At 51.2% G+C, this 16189-nt stretch overlaps 1 protein-coding gene across 17 annotated transcripts in view; it reads right to left on the reverse strand.

The window, feature by feature from the left end:
- Positions 1-16189, reverse strand: part of Mcf2l (MCF.2 cell line derived transforming sequence like) — a 145812-nt gene that overhangs the window by 17187 nt on the left and 112436 nt on the right. For all 17 annotated transcript variants that reach the window (XM_085844189.1, XM_085844186.1, XM_085844183.1 and 14 more), the window contains 9 exons: positions 9418-9537; positions 6678-6794; positions 6007-6156; positions 4953-5077; positions 3368-3482; positions 2404-2523; positions 1788-1979; positions 1265-1456; positions 476-635 (listed from right to left, as the gene is read on the reverse strand). In XM_085844189.1, coding sequence (XP_085700315.1) covers positions 476-635; positions 1265-1456; positions 1788-1979; positions 2404-2523; positions 3368-3482; positions 4953-5077; positions 6007-6156; positions 6678-6794; positions 9418-9537 — 1291 coding nt within the window. The remainder of the gene's footprint in view (positions 1-475; positions 636-1264; positions 1457-1787; positions 1980-2403; positions 2524-3367; positions 3483-4952; positions 5078-6006; positions 6157-6677; positions 6795-9417; positions 9538-16189) is intronic.

Consider the following 16189-nt stretch of genomic DNA (forward strand, 5'->3'; position numbering starts at 1 on the left):
AGCCTGTTCATCTCCATTTTTGTTTGTTTGTTTGTTTGTTTGTTTGGTTTGGTCCCAGAGTGGAAGGAAAAGACTGCTCTCCTGATACAGGGAAGATGAAGGCTCTAAGCAAGGTAAAGGCCAGCAGACCATGACACCCTTGCAGCTCCTGGGGTCTGGAACATGGTCCCACAGTTAAGTGACAGCCTAGAGGGCTTGGGAAGAGGTCAGAGCAGGGGTACAGTTCTGGCAATGGCTCAGATAATGGATAGATGGGGAGTCAGAGGAAGTGACTTGAGGGCCTTTCCTAATGGGTCTGTCAGTGTTCTGTGGGTCACTAGAATTTCTAGTAAAATTAATCGAAATGGGTGACAGAATAAGCCCTGATCTGTAGGCTGCTGACCATGAACTGGACTGGGGAGGGCAGGGAGAGAGCATGGCAAGGGGACTTGGCTTCCTCACACAGCCACTTGGCTGCCTGAGAGGAAGGCTGTACCTGGCGAGGGGGAGGGCGACTTGGTAAGCGCCTCTGGTCGGGGGGCCACGGGCTGTACAGGCCGTGTCTGCTTGGCCGCCAGTTTCTTCAGGCTGGCTTGCCTGCGGTGGAACATCTCCTCCGTGCTTTCTTGCTTCTGAAAGACTTTTTGCACGTGTTCCTGAAATGACACGGCTTCTGAGACACTTTGCAGATGTCAGTTCCAGCCCTTTACAAACATCGGGTCATCCAGAGAGTGTGTGCAAGCATCTGCAGCCTCCTCTGCCTCAGGTGAGTGAGGAGTTCCTGTAAACTGTGCTGTTCCAGCTCTGGTCGAACAGTGAGACCTGCATGAGATCCTCAGCAGGGTGGGGAGCCATCTCCAGAACTTGGAAAGGATGCCTGTGGGTGGGGGAATTGCTCTCTCCCTATGGCCCCAGAAGTGGAGTTACGGCAGCTGGCTGGGGATGAAGGGGAGCCAGTCAATCTTTCGTGTAATATGTGAGGTACTGTGGTATGACCAGGGTTCCAGTGAATGCCACACCACAACCCCACACCTATCTCAGGCGATGCTGAGGCAGGTGGTGGCGCAGGATAACTTCTGTGATGGAGGAAGGGCTGAACCTGATGCCCCCATCTCCTACCCAAAGGGTTCTTCTGGAGTTGAGGTTATAGTTCACTGATATTGCATAGCATGTGTGAGGCCCTGGGTTCAATCCTTAGCATCTCACATGTTCTCTGAACTATCCCATGAGGCGGGTTCCCAGCCCCCAGGCTGCATGCGCAAAGAGAAGCCCATGCTGGCGTTACCAGAAGGTCCTGGTTGAGGATGCATTCGTATTCCTTGTAAATCTCATTGAGCTCCTGAATCTTATTTTCTGCACCAGTCTCCAGAAACTTCTCAATCTCCTGGAGGGCTGCCTCTGCGCCATCCTGGGACTGGCATTTGTCCACAGGCTGCGAGGCCAGCAGGAAGATCCCCTCGTCGCTCCACTTCATGGACTGGAAACAAGGGAAGGCTGTCAGCCTCGGCACCTGCCACCCCATCCTTCCCCTGTGTGGCTGCCTGCTGGAGCCTGTGTTCTCCACACCCCACACCTGCCTCCTGTCTGATGCACCTGCAGGAGATGAGGTACCCTGACACTACAGCAAAGCGTGCCTGGAGGGACGTGGCATGGGAGAGGGGGTCAGAATAAAGCAGGACTAACAGAGAGCCCAAGAAATCATTAATGGGACACTAAGTACACAGGGACCAAGGCTCTGAGCAGACAAGATGGAGGATGTGGGGAAAGGGTGCTCTGGTTGTCCAGTTAAATCCAGCTGGGTGCCCTACCGTCTCCAGGAGGCTATGCAGCTCCAAGGACTTGCTGAGCAGGCCCCGCCTCCTGGTGACCTCAGAGGCGAAGTGGTCACAGAGGTGCTGGAGCTCTTCACACTTGGGGTGGATGGAGTCCACAGCGTAGTGCCTGTTCTCAATCAGCTGCTGACCTTCCAGTGACAGGGCACGGGCCTTGTCCACAGCCACCTGCAGGACACATAGGCATAGTCTGCTTAGTCCCGAGCGGAGAGACAAAGGGTAAACCTGCTTCTATTGGGTTCTGTCCTGAAGGTGGGCGATGGGCATGGAGTCTGTGGAGTGGCCTGAAGCCACTGAATCCTCAGGACGTTCTGAGGCCAGAAGTCAGGAAGGTGTTGGGTTGCCCAGGCAACCTGGTAAGTCCAGGTTTGAAAGTTAAGGGATAATGACAGAGCTGGAGAGAGAGAGGGCTGTGGAGGACCAGGTGTGTGCCTCAGATGGCAGAAGGCACTTAGGGGTCCCTGCACACTGCCTGTGTTACCCCTTAGGTGCCACAGGAGCATATGCTCAAGGGGTGAAGCTCAGTCCTGTGCCCTGGGCACAGTCAGGTGAATTTGTGACCTTTCCCCTTCCGCCCGTGCCCGTCTCTCACACTGGACTTCTCCTCAAAGGCGGTCAAGTCCTTCAGAAGATGCTGCACATGGGCCAGGCTGTTGCCAACATCCGTGAAAGCAGCTATCTTCTGGGACATGGAATCCAAGGTGGTTTTGACCTGCAACAGAGGAAGACTGGCTTGGAACAGCTGTGCCTCATTCGGGGGCCCAAGTCTAGGCTGCAACAGTGAGCTATGGCTTGCTACTGCTCGGGGAAATGCAAAGGGAGTCAGGAGCACTCGGCATCATTCTGTATGGCTACAAGTGAATCAGAATTACCTCTGAGTAGAAGGTTTGATTTAAAATGCTATCTGTGGCTGAGGTGGCTCGACAGGCAAGAGTTGGTGTCCTGAGTCAAACCCCCCAGCACCAACATAAAAAGCTAGGCATGGCTGTGAGTGCCTAAAATCTCAGTATGGGATGTGGGGGTAGAAACAACGGGATCCTGAGGTCTCTTAGGCCAGATGGTCAAGACTCAATAGCAAGCTTCAATGAGAGACCCTGTCTTCAGGCTGTGAGTGAGAAAGGAAGACATCTAACTTCTGCTTTACCCTACATGTGCACACATGTGTGCACACACATGAATGTGTGCACTTACATACTCATGCATGCACCCCTTTCACACATGAATGACAAAGGGATTTGAAATGTCACCTGTTCTGGAAAGCCTTCTTCAGTTGCCATATAAGTTAGACCAGTGGCTCTCAACGTTCCTAATGATGCGACCCTCATGTTGTGGTGACCCCCAATCATAAAATTATTTTTATTGCTACTTCACAACTGTGATTTTCTGACTGTTGTGCATTTTATATAAATAAATATCCTGATATGCAGGTTGGTCCTGGGTGACCCCGAGGGGGTTGCGACCCATGGGTTGAGGACTGCTGAGTTAGAAAGTCAGCAGAGGAACCTCCTCCCACTTCCTGAAAGGCAGCATCCACGGCCCGCAGGTCAGCCACTCACCTCCCGGAAACCTTGCTCAAAATGCCGCAGCTGCAGGCACTGTTCCAGCTTCTGCTGATGCTTTGCCCAGAATTCATCAAAGGCAGCCTCAGTCTCATTCAGCTGGGCCAGGAGCCTGAAAAAGAGAGGAAGGGGTGGCAGGAGTGAGGAAGACTGTGCCTCCCACAGTGCACAGAGGTCTCCCTGATAAGCCTTCCAGTGACTCCCCAGCCTCATGTGCCAACTCCTACAGTTCTCAGGGTTCTGAGGGACACGGGGGAGATGTACATCAGACAAGACCTGAGGCTCAAACTTCTCTCCTGCACCCACGCCTGTGTCATACGGATGCCGCAGGGCAGAGCCCTATTTGTGTGTGTGTGTGTGTGTGTGAGAGAGAGAGAGAGAGAGAGAGACAGAGAGAGAGACAGAGAGAGAGAGAGAGAGAACCCACACCAGGAGCCTTCTTCAGTTGTTTTCCATATTGTTATTTGAGACAGGGTCTCTCATGGAGCCTAGATCTTGCCACCTCCACTAGAATGTCTGACTGGTATGCACCAGGAATCCGCCTGTGTCTACCTGCACAGTACTGAGATTACAAATATGAGCCATTACACCCAAGCTTTCTACTGGTGATCCCAAGTCAGGTTTTTGTTCTTGCATGGCAAGCACCATCAACTGTGCCATCTCTCTAGTCCCACATTTATTCACTTTTGAAGGGCCATTGGGCTTACTGAGGACAACCCCTGGCCAGGGTGAAGAGCAGTTGGCTGCAGAGGTGTAGCGCTGGTGCTCGCCACCCTCGCCCTTAGGTTTACTTCTTGTTAAAAGACTTTAAACAGAACCAACCAGGACCACCTTGTTCTCACCCTTTACCTAGTCTTGGAGGACTTGATAATTTTTCCAGGGTGATGGTGGCTAGATCTCCTGCTAGTGAGCCTTGGTAACCTACTATGTGCCTTTCCTATACTCCCAAATACAACATGCCTGCTCTGCATACAGCCACAGCGGTGGGGCTGAGCACCAGGTGAAAGCCAGAGGCCAAGAGCCTGGCTGCCTACCACTGGGTTTCTGGATAAAATCTGATGCATCCAGGTACCCTGAGCCTGTCCTGTAGGTGAGAACAACATCCCTCGAGTCTGCAGTGTGATGAGGAGGCAGGTAGGGCTCTCAATGTGTCAAAGCAACAGGGAGCACTAGTGGACATTGACAGATGGCACCCTGTCCCGTGTTGTGTTATAAACTTGGAGAACCAGTGAGAAAGACAGACAGTAGCTTTACTGTGATAGTAAAACATATGCCTGAAGACACAGGGCTAGAACACAGGTGCCCTGAGCTACTCTCCTACGGTGCACTGGGAATGTGGGAGGCATTCGAATCTAAGGTGCTCTGCTATTGTTGCTGCTGAACACTTTCCCAACTGTGAAACTGTCTGTTCTTGAACTCCCCCTCCCCTTCTTTAGCATGGGAGGCTGGCCAGAGGGCTACCTACCTGGGATCTGTTGCAATCGTTTTGGCTGGTAGTCGCATGTTTTCACAGTGGCTATGTATCTATGGAAGTCTTGCACCTTGGCCAGAGCAAGGGAGGGCAAGCAGGTGTGGGCCTTACCTCTGCACGGTGGCCTGATTGTCCAGCTGGTCCTGGTTCACACTGTGGGCCGCGCTCTCAGCCAGTGGCTCCCTGAGGCTCTCCAGGATGTTGTTCCCTTCCTTCAGTGCCAGCTGCAGATCTTCCTGCAGAGGGTGGGGGGTGGGGAGAGAGAGAGAGAGAGAGAGAGAGAGAGAGAGAGAGAGAGAGAGAGAGAGAGAGAGAGAGAGAGAACACAGGGTTTGCACTGCAGCCAGCTGGCTGGGCTCAGGTCTCGACAGTGAGTAGGTGGGGCTAGCATGGGGTGGGAACACTGTGCACTGTGGGTGATCACACAGTGCACTTAAAACTGTCAAGGACACTGTATATTTATATATGATCCTCAAAGAATTAATTTAAAAACAAAAACAAAAACATACACTAGCAAGGATGGCGCCACTGCTGCTTGCTGTGCCAAAGCTAGGGTTCGGGTCACTCGGGGCACAGGGATGAGGTCAAAAGCAACTGGAAACCCGATTTTTGTGCATCTCCTGTAGCTGGCCTCTTTACAGGCAAAAGCCATTTCGAAGGAGTGAGAGACATGCCTTGCAGAGATGGGGAATTATCTTCAGGACACAAGACAGCTTACAGCCACCTAGACCCTGCCCTGTCAAAGCCATCAGTGATGCAGGATGTCTTGACCCCAGAAAGCCATGGGAGCTTGTAGCACAATGGTATTTTATGCAGCAAATTCAACCACAACTCCATCAGTCACCCGTGAGAACTGGCAGACACCCTGCCTGGTTACACTGGAGCTGCCCGGCCCCCTACAGAGAAGTACTCTGGTCTTGGCTTTGGACAGACTCTGAAGCCCCTCAGGTTTTCTGGGCTCAAGGGTGCCATCCCTCCATGCACACACATTCTAACAGGATTTGTCTACGAGGCTTTGACAGGGTTATGGTCAGTTCTCAGTGTCCTATCAAGAGCCCCAGAGACCCATTTACTTCTGGCCCTTCCAAGTGGCAACTCACCTGACATCTTGTGTCTAGGATCAAATTGCCCTGCTCTGAACCCCAGCCCCACAAGCCACACTCACCTTCACTTTAGCCTTCTTCTCTGTGTGTGCGCTGAGCACCAGGCTGGTTGATTGGACGTCATTCGGCAGCTCTGTTTCGGCCAGCTCAGTCCCAAAGGCCTGCAGCATCTGGGCTGTCTGCTTCACCATCAGGGCGAAGCTTTCAATCGCCTGGGGAGGAGGGAGAACGCGGTCACAGAATCCTGCACAGGGCCGTGGCAGCCTGCAGCTCTGAAAGCTGACACCATGACTGTTCTTGGAAAGGAGAGGGTGGCCCCCAAGCCCTGTAGACACACGGGTGCCAGCAAATACCTTCTGGTGAGTGTCTCAACTTATAGCTCCTTCAGAAATGTACAAGGCAGGCTTTGCAAATATTCCTGTTGCCAGGGGTCATTCTGCACTCAGGGTGTCCACCTCCAGCTCCTTGATAGGAGACTTGTGAGTGTCCAGACCACAACACAGAGCTTGGCAGGGTTTTTTTTTTTCCTCTAAGCTCAGAGATAGCCGCACCCAGGGTCATTACTCATGGTCTCTCTTTACAGTGACTAAGGTCTACAGAGACCATCTCCTCATTCTTGGGGAAGGAACTTCATGTGAGCGTGTTTTTAAAAGGCAGTGTTGTCATGTGAAAACTATTCTGCTGGCCTATGAAGTAATGAGAATATGGCTGCAGAGCACCCAGGCCCACTCACTGTGCGGTGGCACAGCCACCTGGAGTGGCAGTAGTCCAGGGTCCCCCCGAGGTCCTCGGTCAGCTGCGACTTATCAATGTAGCCGTGTAGTTCTGGCACTGAGCTTAGCATCATGACCTGTGAGAGAGGGGAGCAGCATCAGGCACCCTGCCCCGGATGCCACAGTGGCTCTGGCTTCTGACTTGAATGGGGCCAGCTCCGCCCTCTGGTTGACAGGCCCCATGCAAGCCTCTTATTCAAATTGTTCCTTGGTTTCCTCATCTATACGATGGGCACATTCTGACAGATCTCACTGGGAGATGGTAGGGACTCAGTGAGGCCACTGGACATGAGCCACGGGTGGCAGTACTTTCTCTGGCAAGGAGCTCGATATCCTGAGGGAATAGAGTTTTGCTTCCTAAGAAACCAGTTTATGCTGGTTCCTGATGAGAACGACACTAACATCATTTTAGGCACTGGTGAGAATCAATTTAGCAGCAGAGCCAGACAGACTCCCCTCTCATTAGATTGACAGTTCCGAAAGGGTCCTACTTTGTGTGGTCGCAGCAGCCAGCCAAGCTCTTCATCTGTAGCTGGACCTCACCTTTCTCTTGTCCTTTCTGTGGCCATTCTACCATGAGTTTTAGATGAAAATAAAGACTTTGCTTTGTAAGCTGTCAAGCAGATACTACAGAATAAACTTCCAAAGGCTTGGTGCAGATGTTATTTGATACCCTGACATCTATTATTCAACACCGAGTCAGTGTAAAGTGGGGGCTCTCTACTGGGGATGTCTAGAGACAACCTGGTTGTTACAATAGAGAAAATGCTCTGGTGACTTCTGGGCAGAAGTCAGGGTTGCTGGGAACCGGGTTTCCCAGCAAGGAGCCATTCCCAGTGCTGAGAAGCAGTCTAGATGTTAGGTCCCCACTGAAGTACGACGGCCACATACAAAAGCGTTAGAGCCTCAGTTTGAGCTGGAAAACAGAGTTCTCACAGAGCTGCTCCATTTTCTCTGGGTTCTTCTAATAAATGTATCCACATGCTGCCAAGCAACCTTGGCTCATAGCCAGCAAGTCAAAGACGGATTGGGTAACTCAAGGAAGCCTCTATCCTTAACTTTAGTACGTGTGTGTGTGTGTGTGTGTGTGTGAGTGTGTGTGTGTGTGTGTGTGTGTGATACATTTCCCATCGTAACAGAGAAGGTGAGGAGCCCAGAGTGCTTCTACAGAGCTCTCTTGCCATGAGATCAGTAAAGTGGAAAAGGTATCAGATACCTTCTAAAAGCCAAGTCCTCCGATAATTCTAGAATTTATCTAAGATTGGTCTGTGAGCTTACTGGTGCCAGGACAGTTTCTGTAAATCTGTTTTTGACACCTATTAACATAATACTATGAAATAGTTTTATAAAAGAGACCATACACTATTATAGATGGCCTCAACCTTATTTTCCTATCATGTTCAGAGGTAAGGGAAACTGTTGTTAGTGTGGCTTACTTGCTGAAGGTGGGGAAGGGCCAGGCATGTTGATGTCATCTGATTATAAGAGGGGAGGGACAGAGTGTCACTCCAGCATCCATGGGGCTCAGAGGCAAGAGCTATGAACGTGTCTCCCATATCTAGTTTGGGGATCAGGACTTGACCTCTAGCTAGGTGATCAATTGCAGAGGGTGGTTCTGTACTTAACTAGGTCTAAGAAACGGGCTGTCTAGGAAGAGATGCCATGAGACATGGGGTAGAGTATCTTCCCATAGACCTGGGGGCCAGTTATTCTCGGAGCTACCAATCCCAGGACTTGGGCAGTGCTGAGCATTCTTCCCTAGCCATTACTCTGATTCTTGAGGAAGACTGCTGTAGGGGCAGGGCAGAGTGGGTAGCGAGCCCAGCCTCCATTGTTGCTGTTTTGAAGGGCTCTAGCCAGTCAGGGAGCTGGTGTGAGGGGTGGGCAGAGGCTTTAGACAGTTGGGAAAGAGAGGGTATCTGCCACCTGAAACCTGAGACACAGCAGACAGCACTGTGGACAGCGACCAGCCCAAATTCTATTTCCAGAAGCCATCTGGGTGGCACTGCTGGGGTGTGTGTGTGTGTGGGGGGGGGTCCCACAGCCTGGCAAATGGTCCCTGTGCTCCCGTTCTCTTTGTGAAAAAGAACCAGATTCCTAGGGTCACTCTCGGGCAGCTCCTGGGTGCCAGGAGTCACGGCTGTGAAGTCTGTGCTTTCAGGAACGTTATAGAGAGTCTCGGTTTTTGAGGGGAGTAGAGTACCATGAGGGTCCTTTCTCAGTGGAGGATGAGAAGGGCTGACCCATGCTGGTGGGAGACATGGAGGTAAGGGAGGGGCTCCCCTGCTGGGTTGCTTCTGGCTGAGGTCCAGCACATGCGTGGCTGTCAGCTCAGGTGCCCTCCATGGCCTCAGGACACACAGATGCCCTCCACCAGCCCCCCTTTCTCTGAGACGTTTGGGGTGTGCCCCTCACAGTGGGCTGGCATAGGACGGTGGGTGACTTACAGTATTCTGATGCGGTTATCCCCTGGGACCTACCCAAGGCTGTTGCCTTGAATGGATGGATCACTAGCTTGGGCAGGGCAGGGCTCAAGGGAGGTGGAACCCACTAAGCTTCCACTGCCAGAGCTCAGGGGCAGTGTCGCTTCCGACCAAATCTCTGGGGTTTTATTTGCTAGGTCACTTTGTGAGACTTTACCACATGCCAAGAATGTACTTAAAGCTCGCTTCTGCTGACACGGCTCAAGCGAGCACTCACCGGCACTTTCATCTTAAACTCATCTCTGTTGAACTTGAAGGCAATGTCCGAGAGAGTCCTCTGGAAAAAGCCCGTGGGCCGAAGAACAAGGACAAGCTGCAGGTTGGCTGGGAAAGATGCCTGCAAGACACAAGGAGGGCCTGGAGCATTTGCCACATGTGGCCTAGGCCATGCACTGGGCCTGCCGCTGCAGCTGACAGTGGGGCTTCTGCATCGACGCTGTCAAAGGGTGATCCACTCCCAGTGTGGAGTCCTCAGAATGGACTCATGTGGAGCAAGGCTCTTCCATACTTCAGGCACCCGAATCTCAGACTTCCAGTCTAGAGAATATGTATCTGTTGTTCAAGCCACCCCACCTGTGCCATCTTATCACTTCAGCCACAGGGCACTAATGGACTCATAAAGAAAAGAGGAAGCAAGAAGATATATTGTGTAGCACCTAGAACCAAGATCAATATAAGCTCCCCCAGCACGCACACGCATATACACAGCCTTGAATAGCTAATTCTGCATTTGTGGTTACTCCTTGCCTCTTGCGAGGTGTTTGACCTTGGATAAGTTAGTGCCTCTGTTTTCCTATCTGCAAAATGGTGACTGAAGCTGATGCCTGCCTCGTTACTGATTATGGGTGAGGGAGCGAGTCCAGCTCATGTGGTCCTGGACACTGGGACCTCCCACCCGGGACAGTGTGTATCAGCGCCCATCCCTTGCAACTGGCCTTCCATTTAGAGAAGTGGACACTGGCCTTGCCCTGGAAGAAAACGTTCTTTTGTTTCACCTCGGGCCCTTGGTTCTCACAGGGCCTGTGACATGGTGATGCTCGCCTATTTCATGCTTTTCAGTCACAGGTAGGATGAGAAACAGGGGCTGGGTCAGGGCTCCTTCTGAGGGAATGAGAGGCAAGGTGCTGGGAACGACTGAGGTCCTGTTGCAGACAGCACCCTCCAGTTCATACTCTTGCCCCAGCGGCCTGGCATGCCCCTGCCCTGTCATGGTGAGGTTGCCAGGGCATGCCTCTGCCCACAGCCTTCCTATACACTGCAGGCACATGTCCAGCTGCTCCCTCCGGAGGCAGCTATGCACAGGCAATTCCAGGTATCAGACTTTGTCCCTGATGCCTTGGGTGAAGATGAATACTCAGACTCAGGACAGAACACAGCCCTGCAAAGGCAGAAGCTGGGGGCAGACTCTCTCTGGGCAATGTCACACAAGGGTTGTTAGTCTTGTCCTCTCTGTGAAATTGGACACCACTATTTAAGGAGCCACTGCTGGGGCAGGCAGCTTTCCTCGAGTGACAATGAGTCACCTTTCTCCAAACTACAATTAGCTTTGTCACCCAGAACCACACCTCCCAGAAGTGTGGTTCTGGGATGGCTCTGTAGGATGGGATAAATGCCTGAACCCTTAAAAGATAAACATCTCCCCCCATTCCTACCAGGTACAAGACGCCCTCGGGAGTGAGGTACCCTCCACTGGCCAGAGGTGACCTTCAGGCCCATTTGCAGCCACTGTGTCTTCCTTTTATCTACATTAGTTTCTGTTAAGCTATTGAATCTCCATATAATTATATAAGAATTAAGATGAATGTAAGCTGTGTCTTGAGGTTGCACAAGGACACACACCAGCCACTATTGTTACACAAACAGCAGCAGAGTAAGGAAGTATCCGCTGCTCCAGCAGAGTCAGTATCCTCTGCTCTAGACTCCATCCTTTGTGTTCAAAGCTGGGGAAAGTCAAATAAAACCCTCATTCCTAAAACACAGAAGTAGACAGATGAAGATCTGACCCTGGTGTTTTGTAAAATACTCAATAATTTTAAAGTGGCAGCACGTTTCTATCTAACATAAAGTATCACTTATTTTCTGAGTGACACCCGAGCTGAGGTCCAAGTCTTCCTCAAGGCTCAGAGTAGTTATGTGTGTGCAGCCTGTGTCCTGTGCTTCATCAAGCTGACACCAGGCCAACCTCTCTTGTCTGATAGCATCCAACAAACAGAAGCTAATATGGAAATGGGCAGTGTTAACCAGCCAGAAAGACCTGGATCTGCCTCCTGAGAGGCTAAATGCCGGCCGGGGCCTCTGATGAGGGTTCCAGACACCAGCCACAGGTGCATGCATGAGACCAGTATTAATAAATCACAAGGTCTCCGGGGACCGAGATCTCAGGGTGGATCTGCACCCCCATCCATGCGTGCTCCCCACAGGCGACCTGGAGCACATCCTCACAGACTCGACATCAGTTAGTCTCAGACAAACAAACATAAGGGAATCCAGCCACCCAAACTGGAGAGACGTTGCATCGGCAGCTGTTAGGAAAATGGGACAATACGATACTGTCAGAGAAGCAGCTGTCTTTCTCGTCCCCACCCACCTCAAGCAGGTGCTTGCATGTTCGTTTTGCTCTGCAAAAGCTCCAGCTGGCTCCTGTCACAACTATAGGGGACAGTGTGATTACAAAGCTCACTCTGGGACCTGGAAGGCATCTTCTGCACTCTACTGGTCAGCTTATAACTTCTCATTCTTATAGGGGCAATGGGGCCCACATTTGCCCTCCGGACAGAGAATAAACAGTCACCTGATCATTGGTGGGCAGGCACAGCTGCAAAGAAGTGCCTGCAGGTTAAGTGGGAGGTGCCGATGGGAAGCCAGCACCACCTGCTGCAAGGCCACGTGAGGAAACACCTATAAAATAACACTCAGTATACTCTCAGCTTCTGTAGGAATCAAAAGATCCCTGTGGCTGCAGACACAGGAGGAGGAGTACTGAGCAGCAGGCGAGCCCCAAAGCATGGCACAGATGACATACATGCTCGTCAGACGGAAGAGCCATCTTCCAGTGGAGAAGTCCAGGGATTTGACCTGATGGGGCACATGGGTGCCCAGTACCTACTGTGGAAGTTCCCTGCTGTGGTGGCTAGCTGAAGCTGGAGGCAAGGAAACCAAACCCAGGGTTTCTACAAAGCTCCTGGCTTCCTACCTTCACAGGTATCTGTGTTACCAGACCGAAAGCAAAAGCTAAATGGACCATTGAGATGGCACAACTGGCCGCTCTCTTCACTTGTCACCGACCTTGGATTTTAACAGAATATATAAAAAAGCATTTATGGGAGGAAGTAGACTGTTTCCATAGTGTATCTTTAAATTTAGAGACAATTATTCCTGCCATAATCGTAACAATATTAATATGACGTTGCCACTGTGGGTCTCGGTTTTACAACAGCCTAGCTTTATTCTCAGTGGGCTCATAGTTAAGAAATGGAGGAAAACTTCCCACAATGGTGTAGCCAGTTGTTAAATGGGCTCAGCAAGCAGTGTGTGCATGTATGTGCAGGCAGGTGAGTTGTCAGGTGTGTGTCACACTCCTTCCTGCATGTGCCTTTGTGCGTGTGTATTTAGGTACATCTGTGTACATATGAGTATGCATGAGAGGGGGTGTGCATCCAGACACATGCCTGTGTATGCAAGTATACCCATATATGAGTGTATGTAGGTCTGTGCACGTGTGTTAAGTGTCCATGAACCCATGTGTGTGCATGTACACCTTTGCATTTGCCTGTATGCGTTCTTGTGCACATGTATGCTTTCACGTCTCTGTATGCATGTGTCTTTAAGTATACGTGTATGTGTGCCTCTTAGTGTAGATGCATGCAGTACATGTCTATCACCTGTATATGTGTATGGGTATACACATGACACATGTCTATACATCTGTCTATATGGGCATGCTTCTGTGTATGCATGTACATAACTGTATGCGTACATGTATCTGTGAGCAAGTTTGTGTATATGTACATTTCTGTGTGGGAAAGTGTACAAGTATGGCTGTGTGTCTCCCTGTGCACATATCTCAGTGCACATGTGTGTGTATGCACAAACATATGGACACATTGGAAAAGTGTCACGGCAAGAACACATGGTATTCCCTTTACTACCAAATTTTCAGAAAGCTCGAAATATTTCAAAATAAAAAGTTGGAGCTGGGCATGGTGGCGCACACCTTTAATCCCACTCGGAAGGCACTCGGGAGGCAGAGACAGGCGGATTTCTGAGTTCGAGGCCAGCCTGGTCTACAGAGTGAGTTCTAGGACAGTCAGGGCTACACAGAGAAACCTTGTCTCGAAAAACCAAAACCAAAACCAAAACCAAACAAACAAACAAACAAACAAGTTGGAGGAAAAGGTGCTGAATGGGTAAGAAGTCTGCCTTATCTTGTAGCCTCGTGTTCCTGACCACTGCCTGTCACTCCTCTCAGGGTCCTGGTCTCTGTGAGGGGATGCGGTCCTCTGCCATGTCCCTCCCTGCTGACTGTCTGTCTTGCTTTAAAGCAATGGAGCCTCCAGACCATGACTGGATCCTCTCAAACTCTCAGCCAAAACAAACCTTTCTCCTAAACTGCTTCGGTATTTGTCTTAAGAAAAGCTACAGACCATCTCCAGTGGAACGGGCGTGGGCAGTGGGAGGCACACAAAAGAACTTTCTCCTAATACTAAGACTGATAAACATCACTAAGAAACAAATCTGAACAAGGTCGGAGAGCTGGTGGTTGGCTGGAGGGCAGCTGTTTAAATAGACAGCCTTCAGGTTGTGCCCACTTTCCTCGGGAACATTCTATACAGACCACCCCTACCCAGTTGGGACGTCACTGTCGGATGAGCTCAGACTCCAGAGCTACCCTAGCCTCTCGGGAGGTGAAGCGGGAGGATTTCACAGGAGTGGTGAGCTCTGGGTGATGTGCCAGCTTCCCACACAGACTCACAGCTGCTCATCTGACCAGCCTGGGGTGCACACATTGACTAGCCTGGGGCACACATATCTCCACGTGAGGCTCTGCTGCCTACAAGGAATATGGGGTGCCAGGCGGCTCCTCCCCATCCATGATATCTCTACCCTTCTGGTCAGCCTGGAGACAACTCAGTAAGAGAGTTAACCACACGACCTTCTCTCTCTTAGTGGTCTAACCACTGCCCAACTTCTGGGGTTCACTTACTGACCTCCCTCTCTGGCCTGCACTTTGGCACAGTGCCCCGGGGGAAATCCATAGCACACCCTGCCCACCCCTCAGACACCTCTGCCTGGAAGTCCTCCAGTGCTGCCTCCCACTCTACCTCCACGACTCTCCTGACCTCTGGTGGCCACTTGATCTTGCAGCCCGTGACTGGAGCAGAACAGGAGTCAATGGGCAATGCTTTGTGCATCCAATGTGACAGCTGGCTGGGTGACCTGCAAACCCAGGTCTCTCAGACACAAGCTTTGTGCTGTTCTGCACAGACTACATCGGTCCCAAGGCATAAAGAGTTCTACCCCTGGCAGAGCTTTAGGTTGCATTTTCTTGGTGCCGAGGAGGTAGTTCAATTAGAAAACTATTTGCTATGCGTGTGCAGGCGAGTTCAATTCCCTCTGAACCCACATAAAAAGACGGGGCATGGCAGTGCATGGGACATGACTGCCCTGTGACCTCAGTACTAGGGAAGTGGAAGCAGGAAGGTCCCTGGGATTTGTTGCCTGGTCAGCTACCTGGATTAGAGCCTCAGGTTCAGCAAGAGACCTTGTCTCAAAGAATAAGGAATGAAGAAGACGCTTGACCTTGAGATCTCTCTCTCTCTCTCTCTCTCTCTCTCTCTCTCTCTCTCACACACACACACACACACACACACACACACAATCAACTTAGTTAAGTGAAACATGCCAAGGCATAGATTTAGTTTGGACATGTACATTCTATAATGATATCCTCAAATGTTAACACATCCTTTCGACACACAAACAGAAACACACACAGTATGGTGGAGAGGAGGGATGTTGATAGAGCTCATAGAAGTGTTTCCTTGGGTGTTTTTTTTTTATCTCTGTGAGAATGGCTACTCAAAACTTTGGGCCAGCTACTTGTCAGCGAGGAAGTGCGGGGTCAGCTTTGGGGCTGGCCATCTTTGCTCAATGGTGAAGGCAGGAACCTGCAGCATTAGCATGCTTGTTCCGAGATGAACACACACTTTTCTCCTGATGGAGGCACTGGAATTTTAGGGAGACTGGATCTCTTGTTCCTCCAGTTTCTTATTTTCCTAGTTCCAAGCAAAGCTGAAGGCATCCAAAAGGAAAAAGACCACCGCAAAGCAGGGAACGCCAACTCACGAGGCTGCACAGATGGTGGCTAAGAATAGCAGCCATCCCCAAGGCTTACATAAGTGCAGCTCGGCAGGAACCCTGGCAGCAGGAGGCAGAAGCCCCTTGGCCTCCTTGCTTCGGTGGCCCCCTGAGAGGGGCTATGTGGAGAGCCTCCTGGGGACCTGGCTGGCTGAAGCAGTTGTTTCCCTCCGACTACCTGGACTTGTGGAGGCCCAGGTCTGGGTGCCGTGCCCACAGCAGGCTGCTTCTGGACACACTCTAAAGTCAGGATCCTGGAGGGAACACACTGGTCTGCCTCCACAGCTATGTATGGGTAGGACCCGAGTGGCCTTCCCATCTCCAGGCCTCAGGCAGACCCCGCTGTGCTCATACTGTGCTTCCCATGCCAGGTGACCCTCAGAGGCTCAGGACAGTTGAGCCTCTTGAGTGCAGTCTCATTTCTTAGTGTGCCATCCTTCCCTGGGGCTCAGTTGGTGAGGCTGAGACTGTTTTCCTCAACGCAGGAAAAACCAAGACTGTACACCTCCTTCTGGAGACACACTCAGCCCTCACTTCTTCCTGCCTGCCCCTCGCCCTCTGTGCTGTACTCTCTCATACACACACATGCAGCCCTTCCAGAGAGCCTTGTCAGGGGTTCAATTACACAGGAA

Source organism: Mus caroli, unplaced genomic scaffold (assembly GCF_978045245.1).
Source record: "Mus caroli unplaced genomic scaffold, Mus_caroli_1 scaffold_10, whole genome shotgun sequence".
Taxonomy (NCBI): Eukaryota; Metazoa; Chordata; class Mammalia; order Rodentia; family Muridae; genus Mus; species Mus caroli.